This window comes from Metopolophium dirhodum, chromosome 5 (assembly GCF_019925205.1).
Source record: "Metopolophium dirhodum isolate CAU chromosome 5, ASM1992520v1, whole genome shotgun sequence".
NCBI classification, from domain to species: Eukaryota; Metazoa; Arthropoda; class Insecta; order Hemiptera; family Aphididae; genus Metopolophium; species Metopolophium dirhodum.
In genome coordinates, this window is record NC_083564.1 from 9,571,836 (window position 1) to 9,598,153 (window position 26,318).

Genomic DNA, 26,318 nt, shown 5'->3' on the forward strand with positions numbered 1-26,318 from the left:
CATTAAAGAGTGCGGTGACTCAAAAACTAAAAGAAAAATGCGAAAGTCCGCTTTTCAAACTATCTATGCGGTGAAACATTACATCGGCGGAAATTAGTACCGGGGACGTGTAGGTATACCAACCGGGAGTCCTGTCAATCCCATTTTGCCATCGATGCCTGGATTGCCCGGCGGTCCTTGTATTAATTCCGGTATGTTACCGGGTGCAAATAACGTGGTGAGGTTACAGCTACATATGCCCGGCGGACCCCTCGGTCCAGATACTCCAGACTTGACGAGCTAAAACAACATCGATGATATCATTATTATATTCACTATATAATCATTGATTAAATACAGTCGATGCTGGTATAATATTATAACAACGCTCAGGGTACATGTTTTAAATTATATTATCCGCGCATCGTTATTATTATTGTTGTTGATTATTGTCCGACCCTTTTGGAAACCACGAATAGCATTGCACAACATTAGACATTTGCGCAGCACGTGATTCCAAAGCGGATTAGTACATAACACTTTGTGGCTGCGCTGGCACGACTTTGGTCAACTTTGATAATAACGCCTCAAATATATATTATACATAATACATATATACATTCGTACGCGCATGTACGCACACACACACACACACACACACACACACACACACAAACGCGCACACATATGTATAGAATGAGAAACGCTTGTCGAAACTTTGCCAATTTAAATAAGACGCCGATGAGGAGGGTACAAGATCGTGGGATGTGGTCAGTGTTATGATTCGAATTTCGTGGATATCACGCGACGGTCAAATTCAATATTATACATATGGACCGAGGACAAAATCCTCGGATATAATATTGTATATAGAATTATGATTGTTTTAAAGTGATTAAAGTAAAAAAAATCTTGGAAAACCGATTTATCAATTAAAAAAAAAAAAAAGGTGGATAAGTGGATGTCGCTCTGCTGTACAGTAGGTTACAAGTGGGTCACTGTAATGGATGGTGTTAAATTTGAATTCAATGATATAATATCATTGTATAAGAAAAACGATTCTGAGCGAAAACGGTCAGTCAGCCTATGATATTACCAAGTATATTTGATGATATTATTGTGAATAAAGTAATTTATACATAACCTATTTACGTGGAGCCTTGTTTTAAATTTTCAATCCTTAGCCATAAAAGTTAAACATTTTATACATTTTTAACCACAAAATAATTAATAAATTATAAATTTGATAAATGTTGTCAAAATTTGAACTTTAAATGCTTATAAAAAAAAATTGTGCCTATGTATTTTAAATATTTTTCAACTGCTATTAGAACGATATATCAGGAGCCTTATATTAAATATTCACGCTTTTTTACCCAACAAATAAAATTTTATTGATATTTATAGAAAAAAAAACTAAAAAAATTGAAAACTGACAATGTCCGTAAACAGCTTAAAAAGAGTCAAAATATTTTTTAAATTTTATGGTGTATAGAAAATGCTAATATAAACATTCAGTGAAATTTTCAAGTATCTACAGTCATTCGTTTTTTAATTACAATAAAATAAGAAAATTGTTACATGAGAAATCAAGTAAATATCAAATGTTGTAAAAATATAAATTTCAGACGCTCATAAAAATTTAATTTAAGTTTCTTCTAGACATTTTTTTTTTGATAAAGGTAGACAAACTTATGAGTAATCTTATATTACATTTTCAAATCTTAGATTTAAAAAGAAAAATTTTTATGAATTCTCAACTCAAAATAGTTTGCTAATTTTCGTGATTTTTCTGTATTTTGTCAAAATTTGAACTTTAAATGCTTATAAATAAAAACTGTGACTAAGGATTTTTAATTTTTTTCATCTGCCTTTGAAACAATAATCTAGGAGCCTTCTATTAAATTTTCAAGCTTTTTTACTCAACAGATAAAATTTTATTGATATTTATAGAAAAAAAAACTAAAAAAATTGAAAACTGACAATGGCCGTAAACAGCTCAAAAAGAGTCAAAATATTTTGTAAATTTTATGGTGTATAGAAAATGCTAATATAAACATTCAGTCAAAATGTCATGTCCCTACAATCTTTGTTTTAGAGTTACACCAAAAACCAAAATTTTCTCGAAAACAGATTTTGCGTAAAAATTCCCGTTTTTCCTTAATTTTTCTTTTGTTTTTCACGTCGCTAGTGAAAACTACTGGGAAATTTTTACTTTTGACACCCCAAAGTATCAACTAGATTCACTTTCCTACCAGAAAAGTAGAAGAAAATCCAAGCACTTTTACTGTCCTAAAAGGTGATGACAGACACAAAAATAAAAAAAAATAAAAAAAAAACACACATCATTGTAGAATCAATACATTCATCGCTTCGCTCAGAATCTAAAACAGATTTAATACATTTTAAACAATGTTCAGATATAGTTTATAGTTAATTAATACATATATTATAATAATACACTTAAACAAATAAATATTAAATCCTTGAATGAAAATAATGATTAAAATAAATTATGGTAAATTTCCACTGAAAAATAATTAAAATCAACCGAAAACAAAACAAATATTGTTAAATGCCTAATAATAGGTAACACACAATACTTTAAATTGAATAATACAATTTTTTAGATTTTAATTAAAAACATTTTGTAATATATTATTTCTTAAGAGTCAAGCTCTGTAACAATTATAAGACCGCTGTGACAAAAACTACTACAACGCACATACATTTTATTATACTATTTGTACAATTTTTTTAAGGGAGTACTGTTTTTAGATAAAATAAGTAGTAGGATGGAAAATTAAAACTAAAAAGTGGAGGAATTGTTGTACAATAATTGTTTGTAGATTTTATGTTTTATTCATGTTTAACTCTTAAATATGAAAGTAATGATGAATTTTTTCATTCATAAGAGCTTGGTTTATTATAATATTATGTAAGTAACCAATATAATATTATGGCTTTTAAAATGTTGAGTGATCATTAAAAAGTTATTAAAAAATATTTTGAAAACGAGTTCAAAACATTGTCTAATTTTATTAAATTAAATACATTTTAATGGAATATTGTTGTTCTATGTTTTGAAGAACGGTTGTAGACGGTAGTTGACTAATAATTATCTCTCATAAACTCACTGTATCAGATTAAAATCCAAGGAATATATCTGTGTTATAAATAAACTTAATTTAAGTAAATTAAAAATTAACTTAAAAACTCTTGAGATTTTATCAAGAACAAAGTGCCATGACTTTAGTACCCTTAACTAATACCTACATATTTATGAAAAACTTTGTTTACTAAGTTTATAATTAAAACCAAATCGTATTTCTATCATTTGTTTAATCTAATTTGAAAAAAAGAATTACGCTTACAGGCAAATGAGTATAGACATGATAAAACATCAAATGAGGACAAATTGACATCATAGTATTTTAATGGCATTATTTGATATATTCACAAGTCATTGAAAATTAATAGTTTTTAACTTTACATATTAAATTATATCTCAACGAAAAAACTTTTCCTTTACAATTTTTATAATGATTAAAAGGTTTTGTAAGTATTTTTTTTGAATTCATATCAAAGATTTTAGGACATCAGTAAAAGATTTATTATTATCTACCTATCTTTTTTTTTATAGGCTGTAGAAATGGTAAATACTATGGCAAAATATGTAATATTCAATTTCATAATTGGGTACATAAATAATTGTTTAATTTTAAGTATCATTGTGCATATTCATTAGTTTTAAAAACTTGGCTGACTTCAGCAAGTCGTACTTTAATTATGTGTCTAGGATATTATAATAATTACGATATCATAATATTTTTGATAACGGCACTCTGCTGTAGTTATTAATTTGAGGTTCATTATGCAGATACGACATTTATTTTATCTGATAGTTAAATACGTATCTAAATTGTGAGTTATATTTTCTAAAAGAGTATGATTTTTAATCTATGATTACATATTTTATTTTTAAATATGTATTAATTTTTATTCCACCGTTATGTGCTCCTTAATTTGTCTAGAACATGTATTTATTTGTTTGATTATAGTATACATTAAATATGTTAGATTCGGTTAAATAGTAAGTTTCATTCATAGACTTAGGGTGCCTAATATAATAATATAATAATATGTTCACTTTATCTAAAATAAATAGAAAAATGATAAAAATTTGGTTTTATTAGTAATTCATTAGAACTTTACTTGAGTTAACATTTAAAATATATATAATTAATAACCATTCACATTTAAATAAATGATCTCTAAATAAGTTTTAATTGTGAATAAAAATAATATTTTTACAATGGAATTGTTTTTATTTATTTATAGAATAATAATTCTAAAAACATTATTTTTAGTTACTCAGATTACTTCAGATAATAATAAAAAAGTGCTATACGTTGGTACTTGAGAGTATAATAATATGTTATTTATAAATAAAATAAAAAAATATTATAATTCTATTGTTATTTATTCGCATGCGTAAATATAATATATAATAAAAGTTCTTTTTAAAATTAATTTATTTGATACATTTGTTAAATATTTATAATTTTTTATAAATATATATTTTTTTTTTTTATTTTTAAAATAAATTTACAATCTGTACCTTGGCACAATAAGTAAATGCGATAAAGGAATAACATAATAAGTATTGGACATATCTAATCTAATCTATTACGAAGAGAAAAAAAAAATAGTACAATAAGTTAAAATATACATGAATCATTTGTGGAAAGCAGCCACCCATTAGAGACACTTTCATAAATGAATTATTATATATTTATATTAAATGTATTCAAAATATTTCAATTAAACAAAAAATAAATAATCAATCAATATGAGTTACATTGAAAAATGTTATGTGGGTATAATATTGTTATGTCTACATTTCCAATTTGATTTGCTGAAGGCAATTTTCATTAAATTTAATTAATTTTACAATTTATTTTCAATAATAGTGTCTTAAGAATCACAATATTTGATAAACTATAGTCCATCATACGCGTGTAAAATGGTATCTCGTGTCTTACCTATATTGAAAATTAACGTATCTGTTCGATGTCTGTCATTTTGTATGTACCGGTGGGTTTACCGGTGAGATTCGACGTTATTTTATAAAATTATTTACATAGTATACCGAACATTGATTTTAAGACAGCAGTTATTTAAACTTTCATTTCATGGTATTTGTGCAACTAAAAACTTTTTGAACTTTACTTGTCAACTTCTTTAATGAGGTATATTCTAGTCAATTGTTAATATTTTCATATTTGCCCATTATTAGTCATAACAATTTTTTATTTAAATTTATAATATTGATTATACGTACCTACCACAGTCGCTTGTATTTTCGTGATTTATTTACACAATATATATATTATAATATTATTTAACAACTATGTAATTCGGTGTAACGCACCGCCTCATGAACTTGCAGCTAAATTTGGTCGAGCTACTTAAAATCAATTTATATTCATCACATATTATTTTAATACCGATGTACGCCAATAGCGTTCTTTTCCCACAAATAGTGCGTTTAATTACTTTATATTCCTCATTTACATTTTGCATGTACTGTAATAGACAGAATCAATTTAGGATGCTGCGCGAATTACTCCAAAAGTTTAAACTGAAACGAGCTGCCGGTTGCGTTGCATTAGCAAAATGTTCCTAGTTACACTATCAAAGTTTATATTAAATAAATGTGCACAATTTGATTGGCGTTTGCTGATTATTACAACAACAACAACAACAATAGCAACGATGTACTGCAGAGCAGATTTTGATAGCGTAGCAATAATTATTATTGGTAAAAAATACCTATAGTAAGTACTATATATAATATACTATATTATTATAGTCGATTTTCATTAAAATAAAAAATTATAATAAATTCATAGAAACGGATCGAGACTGTTTGGCCGAAAATCAACAATCATAATTTATAGCACTCACTTCTTCGTCGGTGGCAAAGTCCCCAGAAAACGGCGAGCCCGGAGGTCCTGGTGGTCCGGGCGGTCCTCTGATCGACTCTCCCTGTCGATTTCGAACAAATTTAGACCGTGGTCGTTGTGCGCAATCCGCATTTATCAGTCAATTATTATTATTGCCATTATTACAGTTCGGCGGCGAACCTCGGCGAGTCACTAACGAGGAGGTGGTTGTTAAGCGTGTAGCTCTAATGGTCCATTAGATCCGTGCGCGGACACACAACCGTCGCAGTGTTCGCCGGACCGAATCGTAATAATAACAATCGAAAAAATTAGATTAATGTGAACGGTTAAACTCACCTTTTGACCGGCATCGCCTTTATCCCCTTTGATGTTGGGCGTCTGATAGCTATGGTTTTCTGTAACACAAACAATATATTCGGTTTTAGGCGGGTATATAGGTAGGTACACCATCATTGATGACCACTGACGATGCGTCAAACGAACATTGGTAGTAAACTGCAGCACTTTTATTCGCATGCATTCCGTCATTATTGGTGGCGTGTTGTTTTAAAAATCGTTAAAAGTCTGTTTTTCGGATGAGTTATTGGATCACGACTCACAAAGCATTATCAGCGGTCCCTACGAAATAATATTACCTACCTATGTTCAATTCAATTAAAAAAAACGCCGTGTTTTTACATTTTTTTTTGAACCTAAGCAGTTTGACACCATTGATGATGATCGGAGTATGGACAATATATTAACCCTATAAGATTTAGCTATATAATATTATACATATTACATGTTACGTATAATCTATACAATATTATTATGTTACTATGTATAATAATATATTATAGAATTTCACCATCGATAGAAGTAATTTGAAAGATCTCTGAAATTTGAATATTTTGTTTTCATTAGGTTATTTTTAATTATTATCTGTATAATTTAAACTTTAAGCCAATTAAACCATACAAATTGGTGTAAATTAAATAGACTGAAAAAAATGTCTTTCAACATTTAAAACCTTCCAGTATAAATCGAGCTGGTTGTTTAAAGACTAACCTAATCTCAAGTATTAAGTAACCAGCTTAAAAAAAACGAAACTAATAAAAAAATACTATCGCTTAAGTTTTTAACGGGGAATAATAAATATTTACGTAGAATACATTATGTGAGAGATTGAGATAACAAATATCGACGTAGAATCGTCATAATATTATATAAGTAAGAATCCCGATAAAGTTATAATCGGATGAAGTATATAATATTGTGAAATGGTCTAAAAGTTGACCAACAGTATTAAAAAATGAAATGTAAATGCTTTGGAACATTTAGGTGCCTTTGAAAGTCCGTATAGAGTGAAGTGAATTGGTAAATCGTGTACCTATGAAGTTATCGAAAACGTAACGATGCATTGACTTAACAATGACGTATAAACTATGTAGGTATGAGCTGTTGGTGTGGAGTGCCTTGATCCAAACCTGCTTTGTATAGACTTGTATAGTCGATCCCAATTTACAATATTCTGGTTTAATCGTATGGTGAAAAAAAAATGTAAAATAGTATGGTGCCTTTGAGTAAATATTATAGAAATGCCCAGAGCAATGAGCACTGAAGCACCAATATGGGAACTAATCAGAACCTGCCGGTCGCAAACAATACATACTCAAAGCGACTAACAACACCACAAAAATAATTCATCTTGATATTGTAGTAGTTTAATCGTTATAGTTGTTTTGTGTTTCGTGGCCTTTTTTTACGATTAATTAGACGTTACACAACATTATCATAATATAGTCAAAGGTTTAAATTAATTTTCGTTAATGATTGCGCGTATTATAATTCTTAAATAGTAATACTTCTTTTATGTGTGTCCAAAGCATCTTAAGATCAGTAAAATATTTTAAATAGTTAAGTAATTTTATAATTATTGTACTGTATTAATAATTATGAACAATATTTTATTTTAATATCATTTTAGTAGGTATTTAAAAATAATTATGAAAATTTGTAAATTGCGATTAACCATTAATTTACAAAACATAGCTGATATTCTTACCATTAAGTTATATTATGAATTTTTTAAAGTATCAGTACCGGAAATATATAATGATGAATATACCATTGCTGAACTTTACAATTTATTCTTATGTGGTAATTACATAAAAAAAACATTAAATTGCATTACCTATATTAAATTATCTCAGAAAATATATTATTTGGTACTTGCATTATTAATTTATACACGATGCCTCGCCTTAGTTGTGACAATCAATACATTTTTGTTCCTTACTAGTCGGTTAATATTTTTGAAAGGTGTTTTTGGAAAATCATAAACGACATAATTTTGCTGTTCCGTAATTATTGTGCGTAGTAGTCTGGATTTATCACTTGTTACTTAGAAATATTAATTTGAACATTGCATTTAATTAAGCAACGTAACATTAATTATTGGTTATATCTATACTCATAAATCACGTATATATACTATATAGTACCAGCAAGTTATTAGCACGCTTGTATAGTGTGTGCTAGCCTTAATTGTTTGTAATATAAACTTTATGGTGTCCTCCGTTGTTAAAATAAATAATGATGTTATATAGGTACATGACAAAACACTAATTATACTCTTGTTGGCGGGTGTGAAGGTAGTTCAATAATAATTCTTATGAACATATCATTATTGTGTCAATTATCAAACTGCATAAGTTTAAATACATTAAATCATAAGTCAGGATTACATCTATAATATTGTATAATTATAACGAACGATTATATTCAACTAAAATCTGAGTCATAAAATAGAAAAATGTATAATATGCACTCACTCAAATAGCATAACAATTATTGTTTTTAATTGGGGGAGGGAGGGGAGGGAGGGGGGGGTGATAAATAAAAAAAAGTATGATTTTATGCATCATACTTTTAATATTGAGCATATTATTATAATAATACACGTTTGGGCCATCTAAGTTAATGATTTTTGTCGCATTAATATTAATATTATTTCATAAACACGTTGATTAATGACACTGATTTTATGATATAAAATCAATTTTTTAATGACAACATTTACGTTTATTCCTCCTATATATGCCTAACGTATTTATGTTAACTCCAGAGGAAAGGAGTTATTGATTTTTTCAGCGACGGTATTAGGTTTTTCTGTACCAATGATGATGTTTGAATTTTATGACATTGTGCATCACCTCCAAATACCAAAAACTGAACACAGATAGCACTTGATACGAACGGGATATTATTGAGAAATCATGATTAATATTATTCATTACCTACTCTAACATAAAAATTATTTTCAAAAAAAATAACAGAAAAATTACGATTAAGAAATTATCCGACTGGTTGGTTGGTAAATTAGTAATAATTATAATGGTTAAAAAAATCTATAATAATTTACTCGTTAGGTCAATATTTTAGTATCGGGATATTCCACCACGAATTTATTTATATGAATCAGCAACCGTGTAGTGCAATAATATCAAAATAGCATTATTCAAAGTGAATAAGACAATCAAGACAAGGATACACCGAAAATGCATTATGGCAATCGAGATGGTTAGAGTGGCGCAAAGATCAGATAAATTATTATATCCCTACTAATGGACCCGTCTCACAAACACGAGAGCGGACGACTAGACAGTGACTACATCTCTGTTAGATTATCTGACGAAGAATACACTTTTGAATGATGTGTGTTCAGCGTTTTCCCGCTTTGCACCGCGTGACATAATAATAATATGGTTTTCCTCTACGGGACAAGTGGGAAAGAAACGAGTGTTCCAAACGACGTTTACGCCAATTGGTCAAGTCTCGGCTGGTCAGACTCGGGACAAGGATAATAATATTATAAACTGACGAATGGCGCTCATAATAATATACTCGTTCGCACCTACAACTGCGTGCAGACGAAACAAGCCTGTTTACAAGTTATTGCTCTCCCCCCCCCCCCCCCCCCCACGAACAAGTCGCTATAGTTTAAAGGCAAACAATGCGTAGATGGCGTGCTATCAAAATAGGTAAAGATTAATGATAAGTGTTTGTTGCACTGCCACGACCATGCACGATGACAAACGATAAAAGTAAGTTGTCTCGTTTTACGAGAACCCCTAAAAACACCGTTTGGTTAAAAATATAAGACCATTATCCGCCGGACATAAAGAAGAAAATATTTTTGATGTTTCAAAAATAATTTTAGGTGACGTGACTCAGCAGGCCGGATATTGAATGGAACCTATAAAGTCGTACCTATTCTTAATATGTACTCGGAAAATCTCGTAATAGTTATGCTCAACTAACATACTTCAAAATTAAACATTATAGTACAAAGTAACCACAAGAGTGCGGATTTTAATGCCAATTGATTATTAATTCTGATTGATCATTTGACATGCTTTATGATTTTGACTGCATATATTTATGATATTTTAATGAAAAATTAGGTGTTTTCTTGACATTTCCAAAGAACTTTATAAAAATAAAATGTTGTCAACATACAAAAAAGAAAGTATAATTCCATTTTTATTAATTTTGATTCTTAGTTTCACATTTTTTGATTGGTATTGAAATAAATTTACATAAGTATACACTGATTTTCCGGGTATGTCCTGAAGATACGATACCTATATTCTATATTTAATGCAATTTTGTCTATGACACATAGTATAAAGTGTTAACATGAGAAATTCAGATCTTTGACCATTCATATTATTTATTTATGCAATATTTATAACTAGCTATAGACTGGTTTTTATTGCATATAAAGTTGCCACTAATACACTTTAATATCGGTTTGGAAATTTGTACAAACAAATAATAATAAAAAAGGTGGGTAAGTGGATGTCGCTCTGCTGTACAGTATGTTACAAGTGGGTCACTGTAATGAATGGTGTTAAATTTGGATTCTTAGATTTAGAAAGAAAAATTTTTATGAATTCTCAACTCAAAATAATTTACTAATTTTCGTGATTTTTCCGTATTTTGTCAATATTTGAACTTTAAATGCTTCTAAACAAAAACTGTGACTAAGGATTTTTAATTTTTTTCATCTGCCTTTGAAACAATAACCTAGGAGCCTTCTATTAAATTTTCAAGCTTTTTTACTCAACAGATACAATTGTATTGATATTTATAGAAAAAAAAACTAAAAAAAAATGGAAATCGACAATGTCCGTTAACAGCTCAAAATAAGTCAAAATATTTGGAAAATGTTATGGTGTATAGGAAATGTAATTATAAACATTCAGTCAAAATGTCATGTCCCTACAATCTTTGTCTTAGAGTTACACCAAAAACCAAAATCGATTTTCTTGAAAACAGATTTTGCGTAAAAATTCCCTTTTTTCCTTAATTTTTCTTTTGTTTTTCACGTCGCTTGTGAAAACTACTGGGAAATTTTTATTTTTGACCCCCCAAAGTACCAACTAGATTCACTTTCCTATCAGAAAAGTTACTGTTGAAGAAAATCCAAGCACTTTTACTGTCCTAAAAGGTGATGACAGACACAAAAATAAAAAAAAAATAAAAAAAAACACACATCATTGTAAAATCAATACATTCATCGCGTTCCACTCAGAATCTAAAAAAAAAACAATATTCAAATTCGTATAAATATAAAATTAATATCTACTTATGATAGAAAATTTATGAGAATTGTTTTTTTTAAAATCATTTTTAATTTATTTTTTTAATTTAAATACAAGTAGGTATACCTAATACCTATATGAAATAAATCAAACTAAACTACCTACATAATATCATACATAAAAATAAATGATTGTTTACCTACGATGTACAAACAGTCTGAATTATTTGGTTAAAATAACATGCATTTTTGCGAACTGCAATATATAGGATGTAATACTGAGTATTACACATTTGGTTTAATGTTTAATTAAAATGTAAACTTTGAAATATGACAAAAAAAATTTGTAATTAAAAATATATACGGAGAAAAAATGTGATGGTAAAATTAGTATAATTTGACTTTAGTATAATTATTATAAATACATACGTTACAATCAATTGTTAACTGGTGTTTAATTTTAACCGTGGAAGTTAGTGATGTTATAGTGAAAAAGTATTCATCTGACGGGACATACTCGTATTATTATTATTAGGTATTAAATTGTTCGCTGAAAACAATATTGCTTTATTTTCGATTCCTGGTGTATATTGCGTATAGAGATTATATTTTAATATATTTTTCCAGAAAGATAATATTTTTGCCGTGTCTAGTACATACGCGCGTAATAATGACCATACTAAATTGTAATGTTTTCAATTATGTTGTTGATAAAGTATACCCCAAACAGGTCAAAAATAACTACACGTAGTTTAGGGATACTAAACTGAATTTTATGAAAAGGCCAATTTAATATTATTATTATTGCAGTTACAAAACCGTTTAAAATATTAGGATTTATTGTGTATTATTTTTTATAATAAAACATATTTTGATCCCTTCAATGTTTTTTTCATGTTTAAACAAACGCGTTTGTACAAAATTTGTTTCATTTAACGAACCGACGGATAATTATAATATATAATATAATATAACACATGTTTTTATACACCTGTTTTAATCAGTCTATACGATGCAATGATGCATATCTGTATAATGATTGTATAGTATTATAATTTTATATTGAAAGGCCAATAATGATAATATTATTATTTGTTTGTACGAAATACGCAGACTGTAATAAGGCATTTAAACAACACATAACTTGTGTTGGTCGCGTGTATCAACTATAGAAGTAGGTTAGGAGATCTGTGCGTTCATCAATTATATTAGCTACTCGAATTCATACAGTAATAATAATTATAAAACAATATTAATTAATTTTGAAATATAAACTAAAATTCCAAGCGATTAGCGAATTTTAGCTTCTATTTTTACAATATGTGCACTATGCAGTGTGTGCAGTACTCTGAGATAGTCACAATATTGTTTAAAACTTAACGTTATATATTTTGTTTTTTAATATATTATTATAAATTTATTTTTGATTTCGTATACAAACTACAGTGAGATTAAGAAAGAAAAATGCTTTATATACATGAACAAAATTATCGTTTAACATCCAATGGCATATCATCCTATTTACAAGATTTCTTCATATTAATATAATAAAGTAAATAGGTATAAAACAGAGAAAATCAGCCTACAGCATAGCAAATTGTGTATGTACCGTCCTTATCATCTTATCACTAGAATAGCCTTGTTTAATTTTGAATTCAACGATTCGCTTATCCAAACAAAAACCGATTGTGAGTAGAGTTCTGCTTATGCCAGCTACTATTTCTATCGATTTTTTATCCATTCTAATACAGTGAAAACTCCCCTAATAGCCACCTCCAAATAGCAGACACAATTTCATTGACCGAAAAAGCCCGATATTAAGAGATATCCGTTATTCTCGGTAACTTTTTCCAAAAATATTGCATGTTATATTGTATTATTAATTAATAATAATATTGCACCTATATTGAAATAAAATATATTATTTATGAATTTATTGTAAATAATTTCAATTAGGATAATTGTTGTTAGCTTGTCTTTTCTCGGACTTCATCCGATATTTGCCATTTCATTTCGCCAATACTATAATATTTTAGTATAAATTCCTTTGAAATAAAAATTAATGTTCAACATAGAATTCAACATTAATAGGTGTTTAATGGTATTGTTGGTTCTGGAAAATAAACTAATAAAACTTATAATAAAAACAAAAAAAATACCATTCGAAGGAGGTGGTGGCGGTGGGGCAGGTGGTCTGTCCGAGTAACCGCCGTTAGCCAGGTCTTCGGGATTTTCTGGTTCCTTGTCATCGTCTGGCTGCAATAAAAAAAAAAAAAATAAAAACACATAAGTTTTATATTATGGTCGGCGGCAAGCTCTATGCCTCGGAGCTAGAAAATGAGAAATTAATTTACACGGTAGCCGGGCGTTTTATGATTTCTGTGGGCTCCACAGGATTTTAACGATTCCCATGTAGAACCCGACAAATGGGCAGGCTGAAGTGTTACGCTCGGAGGGTTGTTTCTTATCAGATATTACGTGACCTGAAACTTGGCGTACCTCACACGAGCAGAGGCCGACTTTGGGCTTTATTGATCATTGGAGTGCATCGCAACTATACGGACGGAGAGTGGAAAAATTTTACGATTCAGACATGAGGATAATAATAATAATAATAAGACATCAAAAACAAAAACCGCGTCCGTTTGTAAAATATTTTAAGTGCGGTTACAAACAAAACGGTACCTACGAAGATTAATCATTCCGAGAACTATAATAATTCAATCACATTCGAATAACGCGAGTGTGCAACGATGATTCGCACTAGCCAGTGGGTTTGAATATTATAACATGCCTAATAAATAATAATAAAACATCAATCGCATGCTTAGAGAATAATTATTAAATAATAATAAAATATAGTTTACTCTACACGAACGTGCTATAGGCTTTCCGTTCGTAAGACGTCATCTTACTCGTCACTCGCATTCAATATTTTCATCCAATCATTCCGCGAACGTATCGGTTGTAATATCGATACGCATTATCGATATTATGAAATCGTATCTACGTGTCTATTATCGAATAATATTATTTGTGTTGGTACTATTTAAAACTGTTTGGTGTGTTGGTACTATTTAAAACTATTTGGTGTGTTGGTACTATTTTTTTTACAGTACATTTTTCGAAGAGAAGACTATTCAGACAACGCGCACAGAAGTATTTACACGCGATAATAATATTATACACCTTCCGCGTGTGTCCATGAAAACTGCAGGGTACACTGTATAGTAAAATTACCCGCATATTACTCGAGACCCTATATGGATATTTTCGAATTCTGTTTGCGGCACATGAAACTATGCTGTCGGATCATCTGCAATCTCTGGCAGACGGAATTTTTAAATACATATTATACAGGTTACTGAATAACGCGTAGCTGGTAACCGGGCGACAGAGTGTACCCTGCAGTTTTCGCGAACACGCGGTGTTATCGCGAGTATTTTAAATATTATTACTACTATCACTTTACATTGTATTATTATGTTTAAATCGGACATCTAAAGTGGCTCGCCGAATAAATCCGAACACCGCGCGCGTTGGCCGCGTATCCGATGTTGTTTGTATTCCGTTCTGCAAACGGTCGCGTCGAAAGAGAGTACAAGTGTTGGAAAAACAAATAGCACTTAACCACGAAAACATGTGATGTGATGGCGGTTACACCGCGGTCACCGCACGTCATCCGTTCGTCCGGGCCGGGTTCCGCGCCGCAGAGCACTTAACAGCTCACCGAGTACAACGACTCCTCACCAAATGCCGAGTTAAGTCCGGAAACGGAGGTAGGTAATGATTGTTGCTGTTGCGGAAAAAAGGGTTCGCCGGCGCTTTTCGTGCGCGACATATAATTCAAAGGGTCCACCGGCACAGGCTCGTTCGCGTGTTTTTAGTGCGAGACGACTGCTCTCTTTTAACGTTTTTAAGACCGACGTCGGCAAGTCGGACGCGGACGAGCGAATCAGAGCCGGCGTGAACGCGTCCTGCCGCAAGATAGGTTTACCCTTTAACCACTTCTCCGTCGAAATATTATCGTTATACCACGGTAACCGCGACGATCAGAGCCGAAAGACATCGCGACCGGACGTTATAATAATCGTTATCGGCAACGATCGCTCGATTCTAGGCCGGTGACCGTATTTTTTGTTTCCAATTTAAGACAACCACGATGGCGCCCCGTCGCAGTTAGTGCGTTGTGTGCACTTTCGTCCTGCATTGCCTGATTTCGAATTCAGTAAAAATATAATATTTCATATTATAATGTTACATATTGACACCATAATATTATATCATAGGTAGGTACCACGGTAACTGAAACCCCGTGTGGTACACGTTTTAATAGTGAGATTATCACCGCGATAGAGAAATCATTTTTTGTGATTTATTCACAGGATACCCACCCCCGAGTGGTATTTTAAATTCGTCGATCGCGATTAATCATCGATAATAATACTTAGGTATTAATATATATTTCGTAAAAAACGCGTCGTTTACGTCTGTTGTGTTCTTGGGATATACTTTCGACGAGTGCGTGAATATACGATGCGATACATAAATACATAATCGATAATTATTGGTGTATCGTTTCGTTCGGCGGTGGGTGTAAATGGTTGTTGATGTGTTGATGTTGATGTTGTTGTATATCGGCAGAAAACAACTATGATAAAACAGCATTTTCACGTAAACTCCTGCGGAATAAAGAGGGGGGAAAAGAATGGAACGGATTTGGCATGGTTTTCATTTTAAACGGAGAGTTTGCTAAGCCTTTCGTTTGATTTATAGTCCCAATATTGTGCCAAAAATAATTGACAAGGTCCTCTCGTTGAGCCCGTGTACTTTCTGCAATATAAATGACTCAATTCGACGTGTCTCTTTCACTATTCCACTCCAGTCGCGCTGCCTTCGCCGAATCGTCTTATTCCGAAAATACGACGAGTATATTTTAGCCATTATATGGTAGACCTTAACGATGATAAATACATTTTTTTTCCCATTGCAAGAAACAAAACGCACCACCGCAAAGCGCATTCCATATTTTTATTTTTATTTTTTATTATTTTTTTCGTTACACTTTTGTTATCCAATATATTGTTATTATAATATAACTGTATTGTATGTATATACACTTTCATCAACCAACCGCTGTACATGTCTATCGTTTTATACGTCGTTTTCCCCTCTAAACGATATAAAACAGATTGGCAATCCGATTAAAGAAAAATGAAAAAGATATACACGGTGTGTATCAACTGTACATTTTTATCGTTAATATACAACAATAGAGGAATTTTGTGGACTGTGAAATTAGATTATCGGTAAGTATTTTTTTTTTCTTTTAATCTGAAAGAAGATAATATACTAGTAATTGTCTATTGTGGATCGCACGATTTATCCAATCAAAATCGATATTATACATATCTACTACTACTGGAAGGTCAGTATAAAAAAACTGCGGTGCAGTTTTACCGCAAAAAAAGAGACAAAGGGTTGAAAAAAAAAAAAATAAATACAACATGCGATTTGAAGTATACGCGAGTTTAAGCATGAATTGTTATCTAAATCTCGTGGACAACTGCTGATAAGGATAATAGTAATATGTAACACTGTATAATGTAATGATCAACAAACAAAATACGTACCCATTGAGTCGTAACAATTTTACTATAATGCAGAACGTGTGACGCGTGGTACAGACGAGACGGTAGGTATATAAATTTATTTTTGGCACAATTTGAAAGTGTAAACAGAATGGCAGGTTTTTTCGTTCCATTAGAATACGAAATGTAAATTGCTCGTTGTACTTAGTATGCTAAGTACCGGGAATCGTTCTGAAATTCCTTTTGCGCTTTATAATATACTATAGGTGCATGATAGTTGAATTTAAAATAAGCATAATTCGCAATACCCATGTCTTTGTACGAATTAAATAGGATTGTCCGTGTTCGAAATTGAACCGGATGTAAACGCTTTGTACGTTTGTACTAGAATTCAAACCTAGAAACGCGTGTACTTGAGTATTATGATTGCATTGAGTTCTGCTCTCGTGTTACACAAATTGACGGCCATTATCATGCCTTTGTAAAGGTAATTTTCTTTCCAGCGGTCCTCTGCTAGGCACTGTTTGTATTATTATTTATATATTACATTGTGTTAACCGTGTAAATTGGTAAATAAATAGGTATACGATACGCTAAGACGGAAGAGTGAATCTCGTTCCTGTAATTATTGTTATAATAGTTAAATGATTTAATTACAAACAAGGCTCTTAGTGACAACATTATATACCAAACATTCATGATTCGTGTAATCGTGTATATTATAATTTTAACTTAAACGTTCATTAAAAAATAGTAGAAAACACACCATCAATAAAAAAATAATATATTCTATGCAAACTTTAAAGAAGTTAATAATTAGTTTCATTAATCAAGTGTTAGGCCACACGTTTTAAATAAAACCATAACGCGACTACACAAATATTTTTAATTGGAACTGATGTATAATGTTGTATATGTATAATATTATTGTAGGATAAATACATTTTTTACATATTATAATCACACGCATTTTAAATTTCCATACACTATAAAATATTCTATTAATTATGTTATGAAAATTATTAAATACCCAAGTAATAACAAAATTCAAATTTCTGATTATCCAGTTAGGATAATACATATTAAGAGAATCACAATTCAAAGTATTTAAATAGGTTAAATTATTTTATACATAGAAATACTTTAGACACGTTAATATTCATGACATGGTTGTGAAATAATTTAGTTTTTCTTATCTTAATATGAAAATTGATATTTCGGAGAATTTAGACGCTAAACGTTGTTCCTATATATAGTAAAAAAGGCAACAATTATCGAGTAATGCAAATAATAATTGCTTTTTTAATTTTGTAATTATTATTGATTATCTCGTTATTCAAACAATACAATCCATCTACCTGCAAACGTTATTGCAGTATTATGTGTCGCAACGTCGTAATAACAAACACCAATTACCATTTAAAGTACTTGAAAATTGTTTTCATAATATTATGCATTGATATGTGCGATGAGTGTTATTTGTTTGATACATAAATATATATTTTATAGGGTGAGGGGAGTAATAGTTATGTTTTTCACATTTCGTACTAAAAACGAAGGAGGTGAATACCTAGCAGACGTTTTAGCGTTTTGGCGGTCCACGTAACTGGTACAGTAAAGGGTCCCAACCGTGTAGTTTTGTTACCGAAACACGAACGAGTACCTAAGAGGAATTTCGTTTTTGAATATTCCGAATTTCGACGTGGAACAGTGCCCTCGAGTAGCTTTAATTTTACTTTGAGCTGACGAAAAGCGAGGTAACCAAAAAGGTTTAGTACCTACGTAGGTATATAATAATATATTATACGACCATTTGACTTAATGCTACCAAACGTGGTAGAACTGGACTATTATTATTTTTTTAGTTCATTTTTTACTACCATAATAGGTATACATTGACTTCGATTTTCGGTACTTTTACGTTCAGTTATTACACGGGCCCTGGCAAACAAAAATGTATACCTACCTACATAAATACTTGATTTATAAGGGAAACGGTATACAAAAAAAATATATATATATATAATAATAATATTCGCAGGACTTTTGTGTGTACGATTTGTGGTCACCAGCCAGTTTCCCGAAAACGACAATCTTATTTAGAATATTGTGGGATCGCTGATTTTAAACTTCACCCAAACCGTGTAATCTTTATGGGCCTTTTATCTGCCAAGATATTTTTGAAATTTGTTTTCTTTCTTTGTTTAAAGTTTCGCTATGAATGTCGAAGTATACTATTATTATATTTTTTCTTTTTTTTTTTTTGCATGGAAGAGTTTTATGGGTTCCGGGCAGAGATAACAGAAACGGGCAAAGAACACAAAACACAAAAGTATATACGCGGATTTAGATGTTTTAAAATGTTCGTTTGTATTTTCATTTTCAGTTATCGCACTAAAAAATATTGTCGTGAATCGATATTGTGTGAGCACTGAGTTGACATTTTATAAAATATGTTAGAAATATAATAGATATAATAGAAAAATATGGATCATCAAACATAATAGATATAGTAGGTACTTCATAATATATCAGTTGAATAAATTGCTTAATTATTTAGATTAACTAAATATTGGCTTAGCTCACATTTAATTGCTCTGTATACAGACTATTACAGAATTTGATTGGTTTCATGGATTCGTGTGTATAATATGTTAGTATACAACTCTTAATAATATTATGCTCATTAAAACTACTATACATTGTGCTGAACATTACAAGATTTATTTTGAAATTAATTATTGTTATTATATTATGTTTTACATGCCGAATGCCATTAAACGTACTATGAAGAATGTAGATAATATGCTTAATGTAAAAATGTCTAATTAAAAATGACACACGATTTGGAAAAAGTCCATTTAATACACGTCATGATAGGTATTAGGTACTTTTAGTTGAGAACAAATTTAATGATATTCGATCAAAAGTTTTCAGGAAAAAATGACAATTTAATAGACCATTAACGTTAAAGTCAAAACGTGGTAACCTAGTTAAACATTTAAAATCGTTCTATTTTCAAAAATGTTTTTAATTAATCTCATTGACAATCTCTAGTGCTTTGTTTTGTAATAAGATCAAATATTTTTTTATTATGCACGAAATATCTTACCTCCTTATTAAAATTATCAGGTTATCAATATTATATCATAATTAAACGAGTAAAATACTCAATAATATAGAATATTATAAAATACGATTAAATCAATATATAATATGTACCGGGTGATTATTTTATTATTATTTAGGTACCTACACTCTTTATTTGAAAAAGTATAAATGTTTTTGAAAACAATTGTGTATGTACATGATTTCTAGTTCTAAAAACAACATTTTCAAAATATTGTATTTATCCTTAATATTTTTAAAGTTTTTATACTTTTTTACTGACAATATATACTAATATTTCATATTCAAAAGTATAATATTTTTTTAAGTATTTCGATACATATAAATAGAACGAGTAGTTTACGCTTCATAAGTATTGAATATTTAGATGAGCAGAGTGGAGAGGGACGTGGTTACCCCGCAAAATGTTGCTCCATTACTCCGCTTGTCTTAACTTAAACTACTTAAAACTCATAAACTACTCATTTTAAATTCGATTTTTATGTATTAAATAGGTACTCAGAAAGATATTCTGCTTTAAAATATGAAATTAAAACTCAATGTTGAGTAATTCAAAAATTATAAGGATAAATTTTTTTTTTAAAAATATTAATATTTTTTGAATATAAATGTCATACGTATATAGAAAAAACCACAGTATGTAGGCACTTATTTATATATTAAACGTGTAAAACAAATCATATTTATACATTTGTAATATTTTATTTAAATCATATCAATTGTTGTGATTTGTAAACGTCGATCAGTTGATCTTAAAAATATTTAACTATTTTTACTGTTCTTCTCTCATATATATTATAACTTATAAGTGCTTAGTGTATAGCTTTAAGACATTCCCTTTGGTCACTATAATCAATAACCATTTTCCAAATAATAATTAATTTTATATCACCTACGTTTAAACAATTTAAACATTTATTCAGCACGCAGGTTTCGATGTTTAATGTTCAACGTTGTGTATTTTCAATTTTCTGTTTTACAAAATTTCACGTGTTGTTTCAATTTTATTTTGTTAAAATGTAATAAAATCGAAGAGAAAACAGTTTACGGATGAAAGCTAATAAATAAATAATAACACAAATAAACTTTATAATTTATACTAAACAAGCATATCCGGTATAAATATTCTATATTTAATATGATAAATATTTTAAGTAGAACAAAGTTCACCAGTAATATTATGTATACATCAAATTTAGCATCTGTTTTATAACAAAATATTGCATAAAGCCCATGTCATGGATTCGAAAATCTATCCCATTTTACATTTTTTCATTTATATTTTAGTCTACTCAAAGTTCAAATAAAAATTACTTTTAGAGGTATTTAAACGTTGTTATATTGCTTACGTCATAAGTACCCAATTTTGCGTCAAATCACATGTTTTTTTTCCCTATTGAATTTTATATTTTTATCACATATATTTTCTGACGACAACAGCTATTATAAAATGTGTATGGAACACGATATGTATGATTTAACTCATTAACTACATTAAACGCGTTCTACTAAATGGCATTTGAGTTTTAAATTGGTTACTACATTTAGTATACCTAACTAGTACCTAGTGCAAGAACTAAATTTAATTTTAGCCAATTTCTTATACACGTAGGTGTGTACGTTGGAGGTATACTCTATGTTCTTTTGACTAGGAATAACTTTTATATTCGTTCGAAGGCAAGTTCTAGAAATTTTACCATGTTAAAGGTATTATAGAAAATAACGTTATACCTAAACTTATAAACTCAATTTTGAAATATAATTCACTTGGTGATTATTGCTATAAATGATTACGACCGCATTGCAACTGGCCAATGATGACCACTTGTAATGTTAAAAAAACTTAATGAATTTGAAATTCTAGCATGAATAAATGTATATTATGAATTTGTTTTGTTTTTAAATACCACGCGTAGCTTATTCTACTTAGTATATGACATAATGTCTTTAAAAACTCGAAACCATTTTTTTCGGTTCGTGGGAGATGAATTTTTTGGATCACTAGATAAAAAAAAGCCTATTTAATACACTTTTATTCAACATTTCAAACTTTATTTGCATCAATGCCCATTAAAAAAAACTTTGGGTTCTGCTATAATATTATATATTATAGTATAAACTCTCTACGGGATTGGTATTATATATATTATGTTTTTTTTTTAGAAATTTTTGCTCACTATTAACGACTGTGTCTGGCTTTGGTTTTGTAATCTGACTGAAAAATTGTTGCGTGGTCTGTGAGTATTATGCGACATAATTTGTGAACGTAATTAAAACAGGGGATAGGGCAATTTTAATTAAACGGGGTTAATGACTTTTTATTTGTGACTAGACAAAGAATTTGAGTACGAACTTATATAATCGTCGAGTGTCTGTTGAACACAAGGCAGGTGCCAGGTGTAACGAATTACCAGACTTGGCAAAAACTGAAATGCGTTAAAACACATCTGGACACACCAGAGGAGAGGTTCAGAGATATGAAAAAAAAAAATAATAATAATAGTAACAATAAAACAACGATATATTTATCTAATTACGTCATTAGCGTTTTTTTTTTTCGTAATAATTTTTATTTTCACGTTCATTTTTCATTTGGCAAAGGTAAAAAAAAAAACAAATGATTCATAAAATATAAAATGAAAAGGTGTAGGTAGAATTTTCAAAAACTTAACCTCGGCGATTAAAAAGTCGATTTATTCTTAACACGTCTAATTACATGTGTGGAATTATTTGCGATGCAAAAGTCAGTCGTTAGGGTTTTTCTTTTTTTTTACAATCCTGCGTATTGTTGATTTGTTTTGTTTTGTTTTTTTTGTTTTTTGGAATTACATTATTATATTATTATCACATGGACTCTTTGTACGTTATACATGTTACCCCCGGGGACAAGGAAAAACCGACATCGGACTTTGAACGAAACAAAAAAAAAAAAAATAACTAAATTATACATAGATCGTATAATATATAAGCCATAAATTAGGTACACAAGTACACAACTATCGAATTGACAACTTGAGTTGAATTTTTAACTTTAATCGCGGTTTTTTGTTTCCTAGTCTCCTATAACCAGGGTTATTTATTTAGTTGTCTAAACTTATTATTTCAAAAAAATTTTTTGAAAATATATCATATTTTTTTTGTAATAGACACTATATTTTGAAAAAAAAATTCTATTTTATCCAAATTTTTTACCGTTATCAATATTTAAGTTTTAACATGTTTGAACCAGAAGATGCTTTCTTAATTTCAAGAATATTTTTTTGAAGTTGCCTTTGATTCATGAAAATCGAATTTTAAACGACCGTAATGAATACCGAATTCAAAAGTATTTAATGTTTATAGATGACCTGAGTGAACCATAATTTTGTGAGGTGCCCCTGTGCCACTCTATAGTTTGCTCATGTAAACTTTAAATATATACAATCACATATTAAAAAAATTTTATAAAAAAAGTTTGAAAGTATAATTTTCTTTCAAAAATGTTTTTTTCAGAATATCTATTACGTACAACAAATCAAATATAAAATATATTTTCTGAAAAGTTAAAATTTTTCGAAACAATGAGCGTAGACACTTAAATTGATCACCTAGCAGCTGATATTGTTTAATTATATTTCAGATAGGTACCTTAATTATTAAACATTTCGCTTATTAACTTTTTGCATCATTTAATAAAATTTAGCATGGTATGATACATTAATTTTGTTTTATATTAAATATATAAATATTAACATATTGATCATGAACTCAAAAATCTGTTCAAAATATTTGAATTCTTCAAGTCTGTAACTATTATTGACATGTTTTAAACGTTAAATTAAAATATAATTAAAATTTTACATTTTTATGCTTTTAGTAGAATGAACTAAAATGAAATCAGCGTTGGATCTACAGTCCATTCGAGTAATTGAAATTAATTGTTAATAAATACATGGAAAAAAAATTATAAGTAAAACGTACAATTAATACATCTTAATAATAAATTAAACATATTTTTCAACAAGCTATTGTTTTTTTTTTAAATTTTAATGACATCGTTAATAATTTTACATATATACCTACAACTATACAGTATAATAATTATTATTCTGGGGGACGAGGTGGCCGAGTGGTCTAACGCGACGGATTCGGCACAGCCGGTCCGAGTTCGATCCTCGACCACTGGGCGGCATTTTTCTCCGTGCAAGTCACGGTGTCCGGAGAACAAGTGCCGCCATCCCCCCACCCCGGGGCACGGCAGAAACCTACGGGTGCCCCATTAGAAATTCTGCCAAACACAACACACACGTGTACCAACCTACCCAATATAAAACCTACCAAACCTACCCAATATAAAACCTACAGTGCCCTCCCCACACCCAATGGCCTATGTTGCCGCGGGTTACCCAATAAAAAAAAAAAATTATTATTCTATGATTATTGACTCAGAAATTGAAATGTACTTATTAACTACATTTTACAAAATACAAATCAATATTATATAATATTATAATATACAACCATATTATTATCGTCTTTGAGTATAATATTTTCAAAACGTGCGTCACGCAAACAAATACATTTATAAGCACTATAAGACCAGAGCACTTAAGTCTTAAACGAAATACCGTGAAATATAGCTGTGAATGTAAGTTATACCTAGGTACCTACTTTTGCCTCGCACGATAATGTACCGCGGTAGGTTAACCACAATATGGCGATTAAAATGATCAATGTTTTGCGGTGTATCGCGAATTACGGGATTAATTAAGATGATTTAATGTATATCAAATGGATTCGTAGTGTTCGCAACGTACCTAATAATATTATATACCTATATACCTATATACTATATACCTACCTGCGTTTGAATAATTTAATTTCTTGTAAATATGCTATAGATACCTATTACTTACCTACAGCACAAGTGCTCCAGCATTATGCACGATATACAGGTGTACTCACAATGTCATGATATTATTATGTGATTGTCAACGCATTGAATTTAATATAATATAGCTAAAAATAACATCAAATTCCATTTTCGTCGTTCGATCGCACGTCGCGTCTGGTTTTCATCGGTGACGCAATATTAATATTATGTTCTTGATATTTTGTTTAATTTCTGAAAACAGTACTCGCGCTGTAATTGGTTCGTTATAGTATTTGGTAGTTTGGTACAGTGAAGCTGCTCTAATCAAACCAATCAATAATAATATATGTTTAACATGTATATTGTACATACAAAGTGATTCACTAAGCATGCTCACCCCCCCCCCTCATTTTTTCCTTTGAATTTATCCAAATTTGATTTTTGAAATTTTTAAATATATTCGAAGACCATAATACTTTTTCAATTGGTATGAAGTTCTTTAGGAGTGTCGACATCACTAGGACTGTGACAAATAGTGTCACAAGTTTCTAATACCCTCGAATGGCTTAAAAAAATAACCAGCAGGAAAAATCACACATCACATTGCGGGTCCGTCAGACGGAATAATAATACAGTTATGTTGTAATAGTTCGAGATTAATACGAAGGAGGAAAAGAAGCGCAGTCAACGAATCTGTCGATAACTATACTATATACAGTGTAAACCATAATTATTATTATTATATAGACATATCATAGCCCATATAGGATGATAATATTACTATGGTGAACATGACATTCCGCAGTCCCGTGCTGAACCATATTGAATCCCATACTGCAAGCAAACTACAAACATATACCCACACACACACACACACACACACACACACACACACACACACACACACACACACACACACACACACACACACACACACACATACACACACACACACTACAGCACGTGCCGTTTACCATATCCCACGTGATTCATTCGGTGTGGTGGTTAGCAATTTCCTTCTGCAGAGTGTGAGTGTGTGTTCTCCAGAGCTTCGAAAATTAATTCTATTGCTAATTAATGCTCGAGGGTTTGCGGTTTTGGATAAGTAAACATGGTTTGGGAGGAACTGGAAGACTACAACCATATACTGTTACTCGCTATGGGAGTGGGGGAGTTGGTGGATAATACGCGGTAGGTTATTGGTCATTACG

The 26,318-nt window shown here is 30.1% G+C and overlaps 1 protein-coding gene across 6 annotated transcripts in view; it reads right to left on the reverse strand.

Annotated features, from left to right (window-relative positions):
• The window catches only part of LOC132944692 (collagen alpha-1(XVIII) chain), a 246,168-nt gene that overhangs the window by 21,211 nt on the left and 198,639 nt on the right, over positions 1-26,318 (reverse strand). For all 6 annotated transcript variants that reach the window (XM_061014167.1, XM_061014166.1, XM_061014170.1 and 3 more), the window contains 4 exons: positions 13,695-13,791; positions 6,285-6,343; positions 5,950-6,030; positions 124-279 (listed from right to left, as the gene is read on the reverse strand). In XM_061014167.1, coding sequence (XP_060870150.1) covers positions 124-279; positions 5,950-6,030; positions 6,285-6,343; positions 13,695-13,791 — 393 coding nt within the window. The remainder of the gene's footprint in view (positions 1-123; positions 280-5,949; positions 6,031-6,284; positions 6,344-13,694; positions 13,792-26,318) is intronic.